This window comes from Salminus brasiliensis, chromosome 1 (genome assembly GCF_030463535.1).
Source record: "Salminus brasiliensis chromosome 1, fSalBra1.hap2, whole genome shotgun sequence".
In the NCBI taxonomy this organism is placed as follows: Eukaryota; Metazoa; Chordata; class Actinopteri; order Characiformes; family Bryconidae; genus Salminus; species Salminus brasiliensis.
Window position 1 is genome coordinate 83,949,406 of NC_132878.1, and position 20,980 is coordinate 83,970,385.

The window sequence follows — 20,980 nt, forward strand, 5'->3', positions numbered from 1 at the left end:
GGAGCAGATCCTCCAGCGCACGTGTTTCACTACAGAAACGACTGCTTATTCCGTATGCCTGTTCTCAGGGACAATTCTGTCTCTTTTTGGACATTATGGTCATTTATTTTAGCCAGTTTTGTTCTTAAACCCGCTCGAATTGTGGTTGAGGTTCATTCACAAACAGATCAGTCTAACTGAGCCTGATTACTTACGCTGAACACCTGCATGAGACCTGCAGAGAGGGCTTAAACCTGGAAAACAACACTGTGATCACATGGTCTAGTTTTTATTCCTTCAGAATTATTATTTCAATAGTAATAATAATACTAATAATTATATATTATTATCGTTGCTGATGCATTTTTGTTGCTATTAACTAACGAAGGAGTTATTGGATTAACAAACAAATAAATAAAACAAATGAACAAATGTATGTAAAAATAAATACTGAAATAGAATACAAATAAAAATAAATACATTTCTTGTTAAAATGCAATTTGTTGTTTCAGCCTTGTCTTGTCTTTATGGAGGACATTAAGGGTACAGAGGATGGTCATTATGATGCAGGTCGTTTATGAATGGCTAGGGGAATGTGTACAGGGGCAGTTATGGAGCAAGTTAATTTACTAAATTATTAAAACATAGAAAAGAGCATATTTTTTATGGCGGACATTACGACGACGAAGTTAAGAATTTTTAAAACTAAATTACCAAAATATTATAAATCGCCTCTGGATTTTATTCTTCAAGAATTTCTAAATAAATCTACTGCCTACATTAAACCTGTGTTGAATTAACACGCCGTTTACACTTGTGTGATTACTTTAGATACAAAAAAAAAAAAAAAAACGCCAAAAAAACCAAAAAAAAAAACCAATTCAACGTCAAATCAATTAATGAATAAATGTTAAATGAATAAATCAATAAATGAATTAGGAGAACACAAGCGACTAAATCCACATCCAAGTGTTTTATTAATACCATACAGAGAGACTGGAGAGCAGGTGGGCCGAAACTGAGGTGTTTGCTGTTTATAGTTTGAGCTGCTTTTTTGTTTAGTGTCAGCACTGTTGAAAGGCGTTGGGTTTCCATATCACAGATGATGATGACCTCCAGCAGACCATCTACCCTCCAGCCTGGACAAAACCGGCCCTGCGAGTCTTACTTTTGCTGAGGCTCTTCTCAGACCTTTTCGCTGACACCTGTAGACTCGCATGGGATTGTCAATGGTCAGCTCTGTTTTTATTTTTACAGCAATAGATAGAAAAACTGCAAACATCAGGATAATTTAAACCAGCAGACAGACTCGTTTCGCTTTCCCTTCTCCTCAGGATCTGGTCAAAGCTGTGCGTTTGGGAGCATCACCCCGTATTTGGGGGGAATGCTTAATTAGGGCTATTGCGCAAACGCGCGAAGTGCACCATGTTTTTGTGTTCCTCAAAGGTAAAGTAAATCTGTGTTAGCCCTGCCTCCTTTTTCTCTATGGTCTACACCCACTGCAGCTCATACCTGTGCTCATTCTGGCACCGCCCAGCTCTCAGAGCGCACCTGCGGCTCCGTGCACATTTTGCGCCATGCGCTCAGAAGACTAGACGCACTGCCTGGACCATATTATGCGGACAATTTTCACTGAAGCTCTTTCCAATTCAAACCTCTAACCACTGATGGTCATTATGTTCCGAAGCTGAAGCATCTGAGCTGGTCAGAGATACGCGCTCGACAGGAGCTCGACACGAACTTTAGTTCAGTTTCGCGCAAAATGTCCAAACCTGCAGATCAGTTTGACAGCTCGGACTGTGTGTGCTCGTTCGGAATGAAGCTCACGTGGGACATCAACGACCCCAAACTGCCCCAGGTAAATGTTTCACCTATATTGGCCCTCTGCTGTCAGCTTACTTTCACACTCTGACAGTTCCGGTATAAGAGTGGATATGGTTTACCTGTGAACATTAGGGATTACATACACTTGAGTTATTTCTCAAGTAAAGTGTAAAGTTACTATTAACCCAAATATCAGGAGAATTATTTTACGGGAAATATCCACTGTGCATTGTATTCAAATGAGACTGCGGCATTGATGTTCCTCATTTTCCAGTCTATTTGCATCTTGTTATTGCACTCAGCTGTTATACCTTATTACATCAGGTAACAGAGGATACATAGACTGTTTATTCTACATCCAACGGGTGCCTGTTAATTTTATTTTTTCTAAATAAGCAAAAGAACCATTGAAGATTTCAATTTTATGAGGGATTGAATAAATTAACAGTAGTTCATCAGTGTTCGCCGGTCCATAGGACCTGATGTCCAATTACATACTAAATCTGCCCAATTGCAAAAGCGTACAATAGAGTCTTTATGATGTTCTGCATAAATATACAATCGCTATCAAGCAAAATCATTGGAATATCTCTTTTTTTAATTCCCCTTTTCACTTCAGTGTAAACATAGTGTGAATACTGTGAATCTAGCAGTTGTTCTTTACATTGTGCCAAAACATCATGATGAATGGACCTCTAGAAATGTTCCAAAATTACCTGCAATATTTTTTATTTCTTTCATATTTGTTCGTTTATTGTTTAATGTTTTCGCGTGACGGCGACGTCATGTTACCAGTTGTGGTTTATTGTGTTCTTTATTTGAGGATGTACAAAGCCCTCAGCAAAACAATCAGTGATAGTTTGCGATACACAGCCTACAATGTTTAGGTTTAAGCCTAGTACTGGACCACATAGCATTCTTTGTTGGAAGGAAATTTTAGTCCAAGACTACGCTTAATCCCTGTCTTAGCTTATTTACAGTGTTAAGGTTAGACATAGTAAATTCTCAAAACATATGAGAGCAACACATTATGGTTACTATCAAACACAATGATGAATAAATATAGCTAATGCCACGCAAACACCTTTTTGACGTCATTTGGATCTGGCAGTTGTTCTTTATGTTATGTTAAATGATAATGAATATGATGAATGAACCAACAGAAATGCCCCAGAATGACTCCAAAATCTTTCTAATATAAAGCTCCTTACAACCATAAATCTAAAGCATACGGTTTTGATTGAGATGGTCCAGATGGACACAAGCACACAACCAAATTCAGTACTCTGAATCTCCTGTTGTTACCCCTCAGGACCCGAAGCAGTTCGACCCCTTCCAGGAGTGGACGGACGGCTATGTGCGCTACATCTACAGCGCAGAGGACAAAAACGCGCAGCGGCACTTGAGCGGCTGGGCCATGCGCAATACCAACAACCACAACTGCCAGATCCTGAAGAAATCATGTCTGGGCGTGGTGGTGTGCGCGCGGAGCTGCACGCTGGCCGACGGCACCAAACTGCAGCTGCGGCCCGCCATCTGCGATAAAGCCCGCCAGAAGCAGCAGAGTGAGTAACCAAAAAAGTAAATCATGGGGACTTCAGTGTGTTAGGTGCTATTTTGTTATTGTCTGGATCGCTTTGATTTATAAAGCGTAGAGCTTAAATAACATGCACAAAGATCCATGTAAACAGTAGCATCTGATTTTAAAATAGACATTTTGCATAGTGTAGTTCAGATGCTATAATAACCACTCTCACCTAATAATAATAATAATGATAATAATAATAGTAGTAGTAGTAGTAGTAATAATAATAATAATAACAATAACATTAACATTAAAATAACGTTATATATTATAATAAAAATAAAATAACATTAGGCTACTTTCTTTACAAACATAATACTTATAAAAGCCTCATTTAAAATTTTAGGAAAATGTACTGCCTAAAACAGCATGCAGCGCGTTCAGCTAACCACAGAATATTCGTGTTACTTTTAAGATCTGTGTAAACACAAATACACAACGTGTGTTAAAAAGGTATAAGGGCATTGTTAATGAAGTCCTTTTTTTTGTTGTTAATGAAGACAAATAAGTTTACAGCCTGATGTTTTCACAAAACAGCTTTTCAGACAATAAGAAACGAAACTAAATATGTAACTGTAAAGTGAGCAAGTTAAAGGCGACTGGCATGAAAAACACATTCAAAGCTGGAGGAAGAAATTCTGTGAGGAAGCAAAATGATTACAATTATAAATAATGATTACAATTATAAAAGGCTAATACAGAGTATAAAATCACCTTAAAACGACACAAGTCCTTTGTTAAGCACGGCTGTACTGATATAATCAATGATATAAACACTTTATATTGTGAGTGAATCCACTTTTGCTTCTGTTCAGGACTGACTTTCAGTAAAATTTCAGTATAAAAAACAATACTGTGATATTAACTGTCTAACGAGCTGGTGTAAACAAACCCCGACTTATGTACATGTTTTCTATATTATCATACCTTTATAATGTAGCGAAAGTGCTGATAGTTTTTCCCTTCATGTTCTTAGAGAAGCTTTGTCCGAACTGCAGCTCGGCTCTTGAGCTCGTACCGTGCCGAGGACACAGCGGCTATCCAGTCACCAACTTCTGGAGAGTGGACGGCAAGGCCATCTTTTTCCAGGTGAGTAAAAACTTAACCAGGCTTAGTACGTGGAAACCATTTAAAACCTTATGTTTTTAATAGCCATTTTATTCCACTTTTCACAAATAAAAATATATGTCTGCTTACAGCAAAAGGGGTTTTATATAGTGCTGTTTTTTTTGGCTTAATAATTGTAGACCTCTTATTTGTGTTCTGACTCTTTAAAGAGTCATGTTGTCACAGCCATGCAAAACATTGTCTGTAAATGTAGACATTTGATAACATGATAAATGGACCAGTAGAAATACTACAAAATGTTGAATGTATTAAATTAACAAAGCCAGACCTGCTCGATTTCAGCTTGGCTATGTGATCAAATCAGCGTACCTAAATGAATTGAGTTAATAGGCTATGTATGCCACTAACAAAAAACATTATTCATTCCAGCTCGAAAAACACAAGGATAGAGCCAGAATTGTTTGGGGTCCTTATGACCCGGTTAAAGGACCACTGCATTACAGAATGGTGTTTAGGATCAGGCTAATAGCTGATAATTTTCAGACCTTACATATTATCCTTCATGCAGACAGGCCTGTGAATAACTAACGAGGTGAATGCTGGATCTTTCATATTGTGTATACTGATGTGTTTCAGGCTAAAGGAGTGCATGACCACCCCAGACCTGAGAGCAAGTCAGAGACGGAGGCGAGGAGGAGTGCAGTGAAGAGGAGGATGTCCTCCCCTCACTTCCCTCAGAAAAGAAGACTCATAGAGCCAGAGGTACAGTTTTTTATTGTTCTTGTCGTCTACATTCTCATATTAAAATGGTCAGTGTAGCTTAAGAAGGACATAGTGAGCAAACCTTCTGGAGAGCATTTGATTAAACAAATAGAATCAGGTGTGCTTCTGCTCGACTAGAAAGAAAACCTGCAGATAAAGGCAGTGACCACTGTGGTAGTTAACTGGCTCTCGGTTGTGTTGTGTTCTATGTTGCTACTGAACACTTAAAAAAAACCTGTGACAATGAGTAAATCAGAGTTACTGGACCTAATCCTAGATATTCAGTCCATGACTCAGAGCTGGTTAGAATGAAACTGGAACTTTTTTCGGTGTGCGTCTGCACTGTCACGCCAGCTAGCCACCATCAACACACTCATCACACAAATATTTACAGTAAACATGTTATAGATGCTGACTGGGCTGGGACTGTGTTTTACTTACATGAAGGAAATAAAAAATGCAAAACTGCAAAGAAGGTCGGCAGCACTGTTAAACATTTACAGAATAATAAAATAAAAGATTAATTACTAACTGTTATGTGTTAAAGTTGTGAAGTAAATGTTAAAAGCAAGGGTCAGTAAAAATCTCATATAAACAATTTCACCACTGTCTCACAACTTAAATGATTTGTAAGCTCAGTTTGACTCCACTGTAAAAGTAAGGAATCAACCTTTAAGTAAGGAATCAACCTTTATGTCTTGAATAGGGGTCTAATTGTATAAATTAAAAATTTCTTGCACACTGTGCTGACATTAATGCTGTTTCTTAAAAAAAATCAATGTACCTCATATTTATATACATAATTTTTTAGGGATAGTTTCATTCCAAAGCTATGTACAGCCTAACAATCACAAAATTTTTTAGTCACAACAAAAGATATTGTTTATTACAAATAAATTAATAACATATTTTATTTCTCTCATAATGGTGGAATAGATTATCATGTACCATCTTGTGAGTTAAAGTGTTTATTTAAGAAGTAGTTTTCTTCCATGGGGAATAGTTTTCTATGGGGAATACATATAATACCATATATTTAATTTATTATGCAATATTGTGCAAAAGCTCTTATTTACAAATGGTTTATTTAGGCAGCAAATGTTTATTTGTTCAGTAAAGAACTGGTATTAGAACAATACAGAACCTATACAATGATACAAAATGTAGTTTCAAAGTGTTTGTTTAGCCTTACGTATCTTTAAACATCTCCTTTAGTGAGCCCAATATTACTTGTAGTTGTTTTACAACATCTAGTTTTCTGTTTCAAGTAAAATCAGATCTGTGTGAATTTATAGCATCAATAAGAAGAACATTGTTCTTCTAACTAGCTCAATGATTGTTTCCATTATGTATTTTAATATCATACAGTGCTTTCAAGTAAGACACTTAATAGTCAAAATAAATGGGTTAATAACAATTTGCTAAGCAATTTACACAGTACTGTATTTAATGAAATATAAGACATCATCATCACACCTCTACAAACTTCACAATCAAGCTGTTTAAAATAGTTAGGATCTGTATCCCTGATCTCCAAATATCTGAAAAGCCTAACCTATTGAACCTTGTTCTGCCCCTCCTCAGCCTGGGCGCTACCATGACATGCCGTTCCCCAACATTCATCAGTTGACTATGGAGGCACCGGACCGCTTCAGCATCATCGCTGAGTCTAACTTTCCTATCCAGACGCAGCACTACCCGCCTTTCCAGAACCCTGAAAACCCCTACAAGTTCTCCTATGACACCCATGGTGCTGCCACCATGACTGACACTCCAAGCCCTTTACAAAAGCCTGCGAACCACCGCTTGTACATGCCTCGGCCACCATGCGGATATGACTTTGCTGTGCCGAGCTACCTGGGCTCTAGCCCTTACCCCTCCGCACTGTATAAGGACCCTGCCAGCCCTCAGAGCGAGGCTGAACTCAACAAAAGTGCCTCCGCCCTGAGTGCGACACCTCAGCTCCCGAACCACGAAAGGCCCTATCCGGACGTTGCTAACAAGCATCATAGTTGGAAGCAAATCCTGGGCAAAGGGCCATACGGAGAAAGAGCGGAATACCCTCAGCTTCCGGCCAACACCAACCACTACTACAACAGTGAGTACCCATGCAGGTACACAGGACCCGCCCCTACCACCCCGACGGCCCTCCAGACCATCATTACCACCACCACCAAAGTGTCCTACCAGCCCTGCCCCAAGCCCTCTGTGGTGAAATATGGGGAGAACATCTACGACGTGAAGGGCCTGTCTAACTGTAACTCTCTTCTCGAGGAGTCCTCACCCACATCCTACTCCGACCTCAAGATTCCGGAGGACTCTGGAGTGATTAAAACGGCCTTGTCCTATCAGGACACAATCCCTGCCAAAATCGAAAGGGCGGAGAACTTTGAGGGTTATCGCTACAGCAGCTACAGTTCCAACAGCTATCCCGAAAGGGTGACGCATCCCTACAGGTACGAGGGTGGAGAGTACTGACTCAACGCTGTTAGCACCAAGCAAATCAGCAGGAGAAAGGAAAGCAGAGGGTAAGAGTTACCCAAAGGAACCAAATATTGTTTTCCTGACCGTATCTCAGTGGGCCAAAGAACATTGGGGGGCGGGGGGCAAGTGATTTTTGGACTTTCCTTCAGATCTGTAAGTATATGTAGTTATTTATGAGCAGTATTGGAGTTTTAGAACTGTTGAAATGTTTTAGTTGAGAAGATATTCTTGTAGACACCTGATTTAAAATCTGCAGAACAAGACATTTCAGAATATTTCCAAATTAGCTGAAGTTGTGTGTTAGAGCCAAAGTTGTTATAGCTGTTGTATATTGAAAGAAAACAGAAAGAAAATTGCCTTGTATGTGTTTGAATGTCAGAATCATGAACCTGTTTCAAACTAAACTGACAGCAAATGAAGTGTGACCCCAAGTCATTCAGAGTGGATGCCCAGTACACTCTTAAAATATAGGTGCTACAAAGGGTTTCTTGGGCAAGGCCATAGAAAGAAACTTTTTTTTGCAAAAGACCCCTGCGTTTTTTATGCATGAAGACCCCTTCAAGGGTTGTAAGGGTTCTTTACCACTATAAAGGTTCTTCAAACCCACAACTCTATAACAATAGTGCTTCTTCTATGGCATCATTAACCCCCTTGTTTTATTAGGCTTATTACAAACTTCTATTAGCAAAGAATAGCCCCACCAGTTTGTACAGAAGTCCCAGTAGTTACTAAACAATAGGCCTTAGTGCGTCAAGGGGTTAAAAAACCCTTTGTTGCACCTTTATGCATAATAGTGTATTTTGCCTTTGAACTGTAATTAAAGTCTTACAAATATATTACAAATAGTGGTTGTCTGAGTACACATGATGTGACCTTGTCTTACGTGTAATGAATAAACAGCATACATCAACTAGTGTGACATTTTCGATCTGCGCAAGGGAAGGAAGCGTTGAAAAAACTCTCCGAGCCTTGAAGCCTTTTAGCTGCCAAAGTGGAAAAGCTCTGTGTTTGTTTAGCACACGCCAGTTGGAAGTGAAAAAAACACACAGATCACCTACCAGCCTGTAATATAGGGCTTTGTGATTGAGCACTTTTAAGGCCTCAGAGAAAGAGAGTGACACATTTCACTGGCATGGACAATCGAGTAGGGGATGTTCCTCTGTCAGGAGGGATCAAGGATAATCACAGACAATTAACCAGGCGGTTTGTCAACGGACTGCTTTTAATCTCCATCTTCAGAAGAGCCTCGAGGCACAGACCTCCGCCGCTCTGGCGTGTGCATGTGGGGGTGAACGAATAGCAAACGACAATACAGAGACAGAGAGGTAGAAAGACGGAGAGGTCAGAGAAGGATGAAAGGATAATGAATGTGTGTGTGGAGGAAGAGGGAGAAGAGAGAGAGAAATGAGAGGACGATGGGTAAAGACAGAGAGAGAGAGAGAGAGAGAGAGAGAGAGAGAGAGAAAGAGAGAGAGAGATGCCAATAATACCTGTTGCTGACAGCATCTCTTCACACAACTTTCACATTGCGAACCAGGCGCCACAGCATCGTGAGCCATACAAACACACTTTCTCACACACACACGTACACACATGTCTCTTTCATGTCCTCTCTGGAAGATCTTTTTAGATGCGCTAGCTAGATAAACAAATCATGAGTTTGGACATCAGCAGTGGTGCACGTGTTATGAGAGAAACTCAAGTTGCTCAATGTTCTGAAACTCAAATGTTCGCTAGATCATCTGCTAGATAATATACTGGTGTAGTATTGATATATGATTAGTTAGGTTTAAGCATGTTCAATCATTTCATAATTCAATCTACTGCACTATGAGGAGTCCTATAAGAACTGTGGTCAAATAGAAGAGAATAAGAAAAGAAGGACATTAGAGTGGGATAAGGACTAGGTGGCACCAGTTACATGTATATTTGTGCTTCTCCAATTTATAAATGACTGCAGCAAAATATGTCTATACAATCACCCTGAAATGTAATAATATACATATCATTTAACAGATCAATTGGAGCTCATAATGGCACAGTAAAACAATTATGTTTTTCAATTTTATCTTTGACATTTCTTTACCTAACAGTTTCTACTGCAATGCAATGTTGTTGCTTCATTGTGTAATTTGGAAAAATCACTGGGGAAAAATATTATTTACATAATTTTCTTTGAAGATTTTGGTCATTCATGTTGAGAAGTGTTACTAAAATCTAATTTAAATTAATTAAAGGTTTCAGATTTTGATTATTAAACCAGACATCACTGCTTGTATTTCCCCAAAAAGAAAACTTTATGTCTGAGTCTTTTTAGGCTGGGTTCCTGAATCTAAAACTTCCTGCTAAAGCTAAAGTCTCATGCTTGAATATGGAAAAATGTGTATCTCCAAAATAGAAACTTTACAAAACTTTACAAAAAAACTTTAACTTTCAGTGGAAGTCAGTGTAAAAATGTTGTGTTCTCGGCCATTTTGAAGCATTTCTATTGGTCCATTTGTTTCTGACACAATGTAAAGGACAACTGACAGATTTAAATGATGCCAAAAAGTAGAAATACAAGGTGAAAACACAGGGGTTTTACATGACAGTGATATTAGATGATAGCTAGTATTATTATTAATTATTAATATTATTAATATTAAGCTGCTACAGATTACCTGTGTACAATACATTAGATTGCTACTTGTGCTGTATTACACTTCTATAAAACTCCATTTACTCCAATTATAGTACTGTAATTGTTTTCCACTTAAGGATTTTGTAGAAATATTACTACACTCTACATATTACTACACACGTTTCCTGGAGGATTGTGCAAATAAGGTAAGAGTGTATTTCTATGATGTTCCAGTGCCAAAGCTGTGTGTTACTCTTATGTCGAATATGACCTTTGACATTTGGCCTTCCACTGCCCCCTATCTAACCATCATACTGTACCATATGTCTTGCACTATTGGTAGTACTTGTGTGATGTGTTTTCGTGTGTAATTAATGCCGATCCATATCTTCGGCACCCCTATATTCCTCCTGTCGCCCTCATGATGAACCTCGTACATCAAGAGCCCTTGTTTACAAACAGAGACTGAAAGATAGCCACAGCTCAAAAGCAGGTGCCAGATAATCTCAGCAACCTTAGAGCACTTCAAAGCTGCACTCTCCACTACCACCTCATCCCTGACTCCCCAGAGACTGGGCTTTGGCACATGGCTAGACTGCTCTGGAAGATCTGTTCCCACCTGTTTTTAATCTGCGTTCACGACGCATCTCTAGGTTGTCAGAAATGTGTTGAAATGTGCTGGTTCGGAAAACGCCACTCCCAGCAAACAGCAGGCAGAACAGAGCCAACGAGATGCTGTCTTTTAGGGGTTCTTCAATTTTAGGGGTTCTTCAATTTGAAATGATGGAGGAACCTGTTAAGGTGCTTTGAGGAATCTACAGGCAACCTATTTCTTCTAAAAACCTTTTCTTGAAGGTTCCTCAAGCACCTTAGGAGGTCCCTTCACAGTTTGAAGAATCTCTAAACGTTTCTCAAGGACATACTTTTAATAGTGACATAATTATTACTGTTACACATTTTCATTCAACCAAAAAATTTAAATAAAGGTAAATTTTTAATGAAATAAATTTTACATAAGCCAATTTCTGAGGTATGTTGAGGTATTTTCAAGTCAGCAACCCTTTTGGATAATTTTGAGTCAGTAAGTAATGTAGTAAGTATTCATCCCCTTTAAAGTCAAACAAATAACACTTTTTATTTTTTGTGCTGCAATATGATTTTTAAGTAAATTTATGAAAGAATGTATTCTGACACAAATTACGAACTTTGCTCTGAAAGCTTTACACAGATGACAGATATTGCCCAGATGATAAACAACTGTTAGTTGGGTTTAGATTTGACCTTTGATTTCTTTAAAAAAAGCCCACCTTTTTGGAGTCCATTGGTCAGATTATGAATCTTAAGAAGCTGTGAAAATCATGCTCCTAAACATTTGCAAGAAATTTGACATACAGTTGTTTATTTGTTTTTGTTTTATTCAGATCCCCATTAGCTGCTATTGCAATAGCAGCTATTCCTCCTGGGGTCCGACAAACATAAAAACACAACAATTAACAATTTAAAAACAAACAAACAAACAAAAAATTCAAGCAATACACACATACATACACACACCTACATATACACACATACCTACATACACATAAGAATATAGCCGCATAAAGAAGAATAAAAATAGTAGTATGGTTTAATAATATTTAATTTTCATCACCTTATACCCCCCACTCGGCAGTAAGGATTCACTGACTCTCCATATCTAGGTAGTTTTGGTCTAGGGATGTAGTTTTGTTTTATAAATTTATTAAAACTTATTTTACTGTCTGTTTTTAGCAGTGTAACAGGCAGTGAGTTCCATTATTTAATGTTATTGTTATAGACATGCAACATGAATGAAGCTACATTATGAGGCCACACCTCAAAACCCATCACAACAAGAAGAGGACTTGTGAGAGAGGCCACCACTATCCCTTTAAAAAAACGACAGGGTTCGGTGGCTGAGAGTGGAGTGAAGGTGTATTGGTCAACCATATGAAGAGCTAAGAGCTCTGCATACAATTGTCTGGTATGGGATGGTGGCTAAAAAGAAATGATTCCTTAAAAAAACTAAACAAACCTAAACATTTACACACATCTTGAGTTTGGCAAAAAAAAAACAGTTTGTGGTGAGATGAGACAAAACCTGAGATTTTGGGATGAAATTCATGAAAACTACGTACGGGGCAGACATAACACTGTGTTGCTCAAAGCATTAATTCAAAAGTGAAATATGGGGGTGGATGCATCATGTTTTGGGGATGCTTTTCTTCTGCTGAGACTTAACATCTTGCTAAAAATAATGGATAAATGAACTGTACCAAACAATGGGAGATACGGCACAACAATCTGCTTTAGTCTGCCAAAAAACTAAAGTCTAGAAGAAACTTCTCCTAGCTGTCAACTTCTCCCAGGGTCAACAATCCCAAGTAAAACGGAAACAACACAAAAAGATGAATGAACTTGAGGTTTATCTTCAGTGTAGCCATTTGACACACATCATTTGAAAAGCAGATGCTATCCCCCTAGCTGGCTATGAATCTAATTTATTGTCACTGTCACACAAAAACCTTACATCTCCAAAATGGCAACTTTACAGGAGAATGGAAAAAAAAATCTTAACTTTAAATGGAAGTCAATGTGAACACATTACAAGCCCATTTTGGATAATTCACGTTGGTCTATTTATCAAGAAATTGTGACACAATGTAAAGAACAACAGTCAGATTATTATTCAAGTACATGAAAATGTAAAAAAACAGCAAAAATGGAGATGCAAGTTTTTTGCATGACAGTGGTTCCTTAGGAATCTCTGATTTAATAATAAAAAAACCTCGAAACGTCTTTACAAAAAATGATATTAGACTGGAGCATTGCTGCGAGGATTTGATTGCATTCAGTGACAATATCGTTAGTGAGGTCAGAATGTTGGATAATGATCACCACCCCACCTCATCCCCAACTCCTCAACTCATGCCAAAAGTATTGGATCGAGCACCGTACATCATTCCAGAGAACACAGTTCCACTTTGTACCCCTCTAGCCCACGCCTGGCATTAGGCATGGTACCAATAAGTTCATGTTCCTCTGCTCCAGAGTTATATTCTATGGACAATACCTCTCTACAGGGACTAGACAAGCTGTGTGCATGCATTTTCACATGTGTATCAGCAAAGGGTGCAACCTGAAGTAGCATTAGAAGGGGTGTCCACAAACATTTGGACATATAGTGTATATTCATCCATTCTTTCATTTATTTCTTTTTTAACATTTTACACAGAATGCATTAGAAAGAGCTTAAAATATGTAGGAGCTCCTGGACTATGCAATGATAGTATAAATAAGCAACAAGAATATTAATTTTACATGTATAACTTATTAGGCCTTGTATTTTCTCTCTCGCTCTCTCTCTTTCTCGCTTTCATCGTCTCTTAGTTGTTCTCCTTTTATTCTGCTACCCCTCCCTCTCCCTCTGCAGCACTACCAGAGAGTAGAACTAGAGTAGAGTGGAGCGCAGGTGGTGTGTGCTCCAACAGTCAGGCTGATGAGGCTCTTCATCGCTGCCATTAACTCCAGCACACACCAGTCCGTCTCTCTGCCTGAAGCAGGAGAAGAGTTTAGTACTCAGGCTGTAATGCACTGAGAGTAAGCATCGCCTCTTTCTTCTTCTCTGTTCAGTGTCTTTTTTATTCTCTTTCATTTCCCCTCACTCTGCCATACAGAATGAATGTTCTCTGTGTCCCCCACCTGGTTCTGAACCCATCCGTACTGCAGAGTTTGAAAATCCTTTGATTGACAAGTGCACACAAAGTGAAAATATCATGCTCTCCTCCAAGCATGGACAATAAGGGCTAGCTCAGAAGACGTAAAGCCACTTAAAACTTTGTTAAGTGGTATTTACTTGGTAAAGGCAAAGGTTCAAATACAAGACACCTTGTATACCTGTGAAGAGTAATAATGAACTTTACATGGACAGTTGACCTACCAGTGCTCCACCTGCAAATATGCTGTTTGGCAGTTAGGTTGGACAGGCCTTACAGAATGTGACAAAAACCCCATTCACACTAAACACAAACGAAAGCATTATTTAAAGGATAACTGGGTTAAATATGTAGTCATTTATGGCATGTAATGTTCACCATGTCACAACATGCTACTTATGTTGTACCATATGCAGAAGCATTCATTAACCACACTTTACAAAGCTTGCTGGTGTGCATGGGCACTGTGGTTTTGGTTGCCTGTGTTATAATGTCAGTTCAGTGTACAGAAGTGCAGCAGAAGTACAGAAGTGCAGCAGAAAATATCAGCTAAATGCCATAAATATAAAACGTGTATGTTGGCCACTGTTAAATATGCTTTGGCCTAATCATATACAGGGGAAAAATTAATTTTTTTTTTACCAGTTTTGATGATTATCAGTTTTTATCAGAGTGCAACAGCAGTGATTTCCCAAAACTGCATTCTTTTATCCTATAGAGGAAATGTCAGCCTTTGCACGTCTTTGTTTTTATTGTTTTATTTTTTATGTTATGTTTTTATTGTTACTTTATTTACTCTTTTTTGCTATATGTTAATACTAATTAGTAATTATGCTTTCCTCAGAAACATACAGTTGTTGGTTTGAGGTTTGTATTTTTCTTTTGCTTTTTATTTAGTAGTTTTTCATTATTCATTAATATTATTAATTAGGCAATAATGCATTAGTCAAACAAAGGGAGTTTCCCTAAATATGAACAACCAAGTGGAATACACACACACACACACACACACACACACATATATATATATATATATATATATATATTATTGCGACACTTTCTCATTCATTGTTTTTTTTCAAAAAATCATGTATTCAGTTACAAAAGCATTAGTGAAGTCAGGATGGATGATCAACACCCCACCTTATCCCAAACTCATCCTAACAGCACTAGATGGAGCACCGTCATTCCAGAGAACACAATTCCACTGCTCCACAGATCAATGCTGGGTGCTTTATACCCCTCTAGCCCACATTAGATATACATATAGTGTGTATGTTTTTTTCACTTTTGTAATAATTGCATGGATCATTATTCATGGCCTACAGAACAAAATATGCAATCCTAGGTAAAAAAAGAAAACAAAAAAAACAATGATAAAATAAATACAAATTTAACATATGACACTATATTTCTAAAGTACAGACATCTTAATATCTGCTGCTTTTAAACAGAAAAGAACAACTGAGGTCAAAAGTTTAGGTCTGAGGCCTGTTATGATATGTTGACAGCCCTGCTCGCTAAAACCACCCTTTGAACTAGCTTTCAACCAATCCAACAGGTGCACAGACCCCTCAGATCTGCCGAAGTGTCGACCGTGAGATTGAGAGATGTGGACGTGATGTCCGTATCTGTGTGCCTCAGACTACAGTAAGTCTCACAGGAACACTGTCTCTCCTGATAGATGCTGTTGTTTCGGCCTTTGCAGCGAACCGTAATCGGCATCCCAGCAATGCAGCCTGGAAGAGGCTGTTCAGAGCAACCCGGCGAGCGACAGGTTTCAGCCTTTCTTCTCTGTGTCTAGCGACTGGAGGTGGAGGAATGTGGCTGAAACGCGGTTAGCCGGGGATCGTTAACACGAATCGAGTGAAACTGATCCGAAGGGGCTCTGGAGTGAACACATGGCCATAACAAAGCCGATGTGATTCTGTCAGCCTCTTCTCTTTCACACTGAACCACCATTATTAATGAGCTTTGCTGACAGCGCTGTCGCTCAGGCGTACACGATTAGCTAGGTACCTGCGCTAGCTTCCACATGCCATCATGTTTTAGCATACTTAGAGGATGTTAAGCGTTTTCTTTCTTCAGGAAACATGTTTGTATAGGTTTGAAGTTTATAAAATGACTTTTGTGGATACTGTGAAACTAAGGGGACCATATTTTGGTTTTCAAAGTAGAGGGCACTGGGGACACACTGACGTCCACCGTGTTTAGGATGTTGTGGCCTAGTGGGAGAACTTTAAGTAGGCCTAGGTTATGGGACCATGGCATTGTGTGTGTGTGAGGGTTGCATAAAGATTTAAATACTTCTAAAACCATGAAACTATGTCTGTGAACATTAATACAATAACATTTACAAATTTACCAGGAATTATAAATGGGCAAAGCACCGCGTTTCATGCATTTAATTTTAAATAGTGTTTCTTACAAGAATTTATTTATTTTTTGTTTTTTTTTAAACACATTTTACGTATTTGTTTTCAAGCCAATATTAAAAATAAATAAATAAATAAATAAATATTAGTTTTATTATTTCTACCATCTTTCTCTCTCTCTCTCTTTCTCTGGGTAAATGGATTTTGTAAATTGTGCGCAAAAGTAAGAGAGCCTCGTCCCATAATTTCGTACGGGTCAAAACTGCATCCATTTAGCTGAAAATGGCCTTGCACAACTGCAAGCACAAATCTTCCTACTTGAATAAATACATAAAATAGCAACACTTGCTTGAAAGCTAGCATTCTGATCACATAATCTGCAGTTATGACCCAAAAAGATTACACAAATATATATGAAGCATTATTAAGAATTATTAAGGATGAATTGTTTTGAAATGTTGAAAATATTAAATTAATGTATTTAAATAAAAAAGAACATTGAAAAGGCAAACCTGTCAGAGGCTCCTGTTCACGGTACAGTTTGTGGATTTGATGTAAAGGACTAATGAAGGGAAAACCCTATTTAATTATGAAGCTGTTGAATATGAAGCTGTTGTACACATTAGAATAAAGTAAATTCAACGTTTTCAGTGTAGAGTACACTGTGTGAAGCAACACAGCCTTTATTAAGCACTGATGGACGTCCGCACTCTGTATTTAACCTGTGGACTCAGATGACAGGACTGATGTTTCATTAGGGATAAAAGGGCAAAGTTCTATTTATGTGACAACTTTTTATTCTAAGCAAAGTGAGTGGAGTTTTTGCCAGTGGTGGCTACAACACAACATGACTATGAATTGGTAGGAATCAATACAGGCCGTTTTTTTATTATTATTATTAAAATGCACACCAATGAGTCTACTGTAAAACATTGAAATCATGTCAATTTGAACATTTAGTTTTTGCATAATTAGTCATAATTATGTCTGATATCATAATTTAGTCAGATGTTCTCCTATTTCACAATGTATAGTACTGTATCTAAGTTAAGACATCAATACTGTTAAGTTACAAATGAGATATCCAGTCAGGTATACAGTAATTCGTTTCTGTGCACTACCACAATTAATTTGAAATTAAACAATTATGATTAAAGAGACTTTCAGAAGTTTAACAACAATATTGCATTAACTGTTTTGAAATGAGTCATTTTAGTCATTTTATACACAATAGTAATTTTTTCATATGGCTTAAATGTAATTGGACAATTTAAATTATTAATTAAATGTAACAGTTATTTTTAAAACGTGGAAGAAAATGTCTTGCTGTTAATGACTGCCTGAAATCTGGGACATGGACATCACCACACACTGAGTTTTACCTCTTAATCTGCATTGTCAGACCTTCACTGCAGCCACCTTCAGTTTCTGCTTGTTTGTGGGTCTTTTTGTCTTTTAGTTTTGTTTTCTATAAGGTCAAAGCTGCTTAATTGGGTTGAGGTCAGGTGACTGACACTGCCATTTCAGAAAATTCCACTTCTTTGGCTTGGGTTGCTTTTGTGCTGTGTTTTGGGTCATTATCCATCTCTGTTGTGAAGTGCCATTCTATCAGTTTTGCCGCAACTGACTGAATCTATGCCGAAATTAGAGCTCTACACACTTCAGAATCCATCCTGCTACTTCAATCAGCAGGAATAACATCAACAAACACCAGTGACCCAGTTCCATTGGCAGTTATACATGCCCATGCCAGAACAGTGCCTCCACCATGTTTGACAGATGTAAAATATTTCAGATCATGAAATCTTTGGTAGGCTAAAGATTAGAACAGCAGGCTTACGACCAAAAAGCTGCAGATTTGATTCTCAGGAATTCTGTGGTACTGCTGTGCAATGGCGGTAAACTTTTCTTAATCTTAATCTTCCTTCTTCAAACTCAAGTTAATCTTAGTTTCATATGTCCAAGGAATCTTGTTTTTGTACTTGGCAGGCTAATCTGAGTCAAATCTGAATTTGAGTGCTGCCATCGGTTTGCATCTTGAAGTAAACCCTCAGTATTTAAATAAATTAAGATGCATATTGAGTGTTAAATTAGTGTGTTCACAATCAACAGTGTTACTAAGCTCGCCAGTGAAAATGTACCAAATTGTTAATTTGGCCACTGCTAAGGTTTTTAGGCTTGATTAATTTTTATTTCCACTTGCATTGACACCTCTTTGTATTTTAAGAGTCTTTATGAACAGCATAAAAAGTAATGAGGGACGATACCACACCTGGTTGTCCAATTACTTTTAAACTGTGTAAAAATGTCTCATTCCTAACCAATTAAACAGTTTAACCCCTTGAATTAGAGCTGAACGCCAACGCATTCATCACTTGATTTCGTTCATTTTGATTGCTTCACTTTAAATCCATTGTGATGAAGTACAGAGGCAAAATTAAATGTGTCACTGAGATGAGATAAGACTGAATCAGGTTTCTGTGCCATATATAAGAAAAAGACAACATCTTGACAAATGATAGAGGGCTTCCTTAATGGCATCTGGTTTCAGGTTACGGTGGAATTAAGGAGAGACTGTGATTGTCTGTAGATCAGAACTTCTGAGTTACAAAGCGTCTCTAGAAGTGACATTTGTTCAGTGTTGTTCAGTCTGATGCTTTATGCAGGTACAACACTGATGGTTTTCCAAGGGGTTAATATAGATCATTTCATTTAGAAGCAGCTAGGCCTAATTTAGCAGCACTAAGTCATCTTTAATAATTTTTGACATCATTTGCACACAGGCACACACACAAAATGCTTGCCAGCTACTAAAGAACCATTAAGTGTTCTGTATAAGCTGTGAGGAAGAAGAGGCAGGAGGCTGTGGGGTGTTTGAATCAGGACAAAGCCTTCTACACGCTCTGCTACAACCATCAGGGCTGGCACTGTCAAAACACACATATTTATACTCATCCCCACAAAACTTGCCACTACACACACACACACACATACACACACACAGACTCTCAAGCATGATGTACGATAGCATATAACTATCATACTCCCAAAGATACACACACACACACACACCTTCCTCCTCGCTTCCTGTGCATGAAGAGGATTAGCACCTGCAGACTAAGACCCATCCGTGTTACAGCTCAACTCATCTGAATAGCAAACACCTATAAGGTGGGCCTCACTGTGCAGGAGGGGTTTGCCTGACAGACCTATACGAGGGGGGTCATGGCTTAGAAATGTTTTTTCTCAAAACACAAAAGGGGCGAGGGGCGTAATCTCCATCTCTTAGTTACAGAGCTGCAAATGATAGCTTAATGGATCTTGGATAAGCTTAAAAAGTATCTATTAATAGGATAGATTTTTTAGGGCCAGGTTTTTTTTTAAAATCAGATTTATGTGTTAGTTGCTCTATTTAACATTTTAACATGAACATTTTTAACATTTGTCTTTAGTAAAGGGCTGGACCTCCATATACTGTTTAAGGTGGGTAGGTCTGTGGGAAGTTGATGGATTTAAGTCATATCTGAGTCGAACTCTATATAAAAAGGTGTGACAAGTTATAATTTGTCAAATAGCCACATTTTAGGGCGTTTTTACACTTGTTCTTGTTAGTTAAGTTAAATCAGCCTCTGGTTTGTTTTCACCCTTGGTGGGTTGGGATGAATTTGGGCAGGTTTGAATAAAATAATCATCCGACCATGACAAAGGTGGTCTCAGTCCAGTCCCATTTGTGGTAAGAAAATGCTCTGACTGCGATCCGACCCAATTAACAGGTGCCAGGTGTTAACCTGGTATGTTGCCCAGATCATCACTACAGCTATGAACAAATGACAGTGCAGAAACATGCACTAGCACAGGACCTTCTTCCTGTATTTACTTTCTTGCTCCCATCCCAGACAAGCAGAAAGAGCCTTCTTACGTGGTTTGTTGTGATGCATCTTGGTGCGCTCGATTGTTTGTTCTTTGTGAAAACAAACCAAACCAATGGGAAACCAATTACAAGAGGAATCCATGATTACAAACTCATAAATGATGATGATCCAGACCAGAGCAAATTAAGAATAGGTGTGAAAACGCTCTTATTTATCCTGATGCTTTGAAACTGAATAGTCATTGAAGGAGAAAACAGAGAAACTGCAAGCAGCTTGGTGTCCAGGCTGGACTATATGCTAACATGAGTTCTATAAGTAATAAACTAATGAACAAACTCCTGACTTATCCCCTTTATGAGGAATTAAATTTAGGCGCTAATTAATTCTGGAACTGCATTAGTCATTAACCATGGCATTTGTGTTAGATTTGGAGAAAGCAATTGTTATATTTGTTATGCTAACTGCTCTTGTTTAATTGGTTGACAGCAAACAGCTTAAAGTTTGTACATTTTGCTAATAAAGCTGATTTGCAATGAGAGATAATTTTGATGACAACTGTATCTTGATTACTTCTATCAAAGTCTTCACTCAAAGAACCTTTTGAACACATTTATTTTTAAGAGTGTAGGGGTGGCATAACATGTCTGCACAGTTTTTTCATGATACTCCGGTTTCCT

The 20,980-nt window shown here is 38.1% G+C and overlaps 1 protein-coding gene across 1 annotated transcript; it reads left to right on the forward strand.

Annotated features, from left to right (window-relative positions):
- Positions 1 to 1,741: 1,741 nt before the first annotated feature.
- On the forward strand, positions 1,742 to 7,696 carry gcm2 (glial cells missing transcription factor 2). The gene is made up of 5 exons (XM_072658596.1): positions 1,742 to 1,837; positions 3,116 to 3,368; positions 4,365 to 4,477; positions 5,093 to 5,218; positions 6,803 to 7,696. Exons 1-5 carry the CDS (start codon positions 1,742 to 1,744, stop codon positions 7,694 to 7,696), a joined length of 1,482 nt encoding a protein of 493 aa, XP_072514697.1.
- The last annotated feature ends 13,284 nt before the right edge of the window (positions 7,697 to 20,980 follow it).

What these genes read in the sequence shown, in the direction of transcription:
- gcm2 (XM_072658596.1), top strand. Translation starts at nt 1,742, where the DNA reads ATGTCCAAACCTGCAGATCAGTTTGACAGCTCGGACTGTGTGTGCTCG. An exon ending in AGCCCGCCAGAAGCAGCAGA is followed by an intron (nt 3,369 to 4,364) that starts GTGAGTAACCAA and finishes TCATGTTCTTAG; the next exon opens with AGAAGCTTTGTCCGAACTGC. An exon ending in GAAGACTCATAGAGCCAGAG is followed by an intron (nt 5,219 to 6,802) that starts GTACAGTTTTTT and finishes GCCCCTCCTCAG; the next exon opens with CCTGGGCGCTACCATGACAT.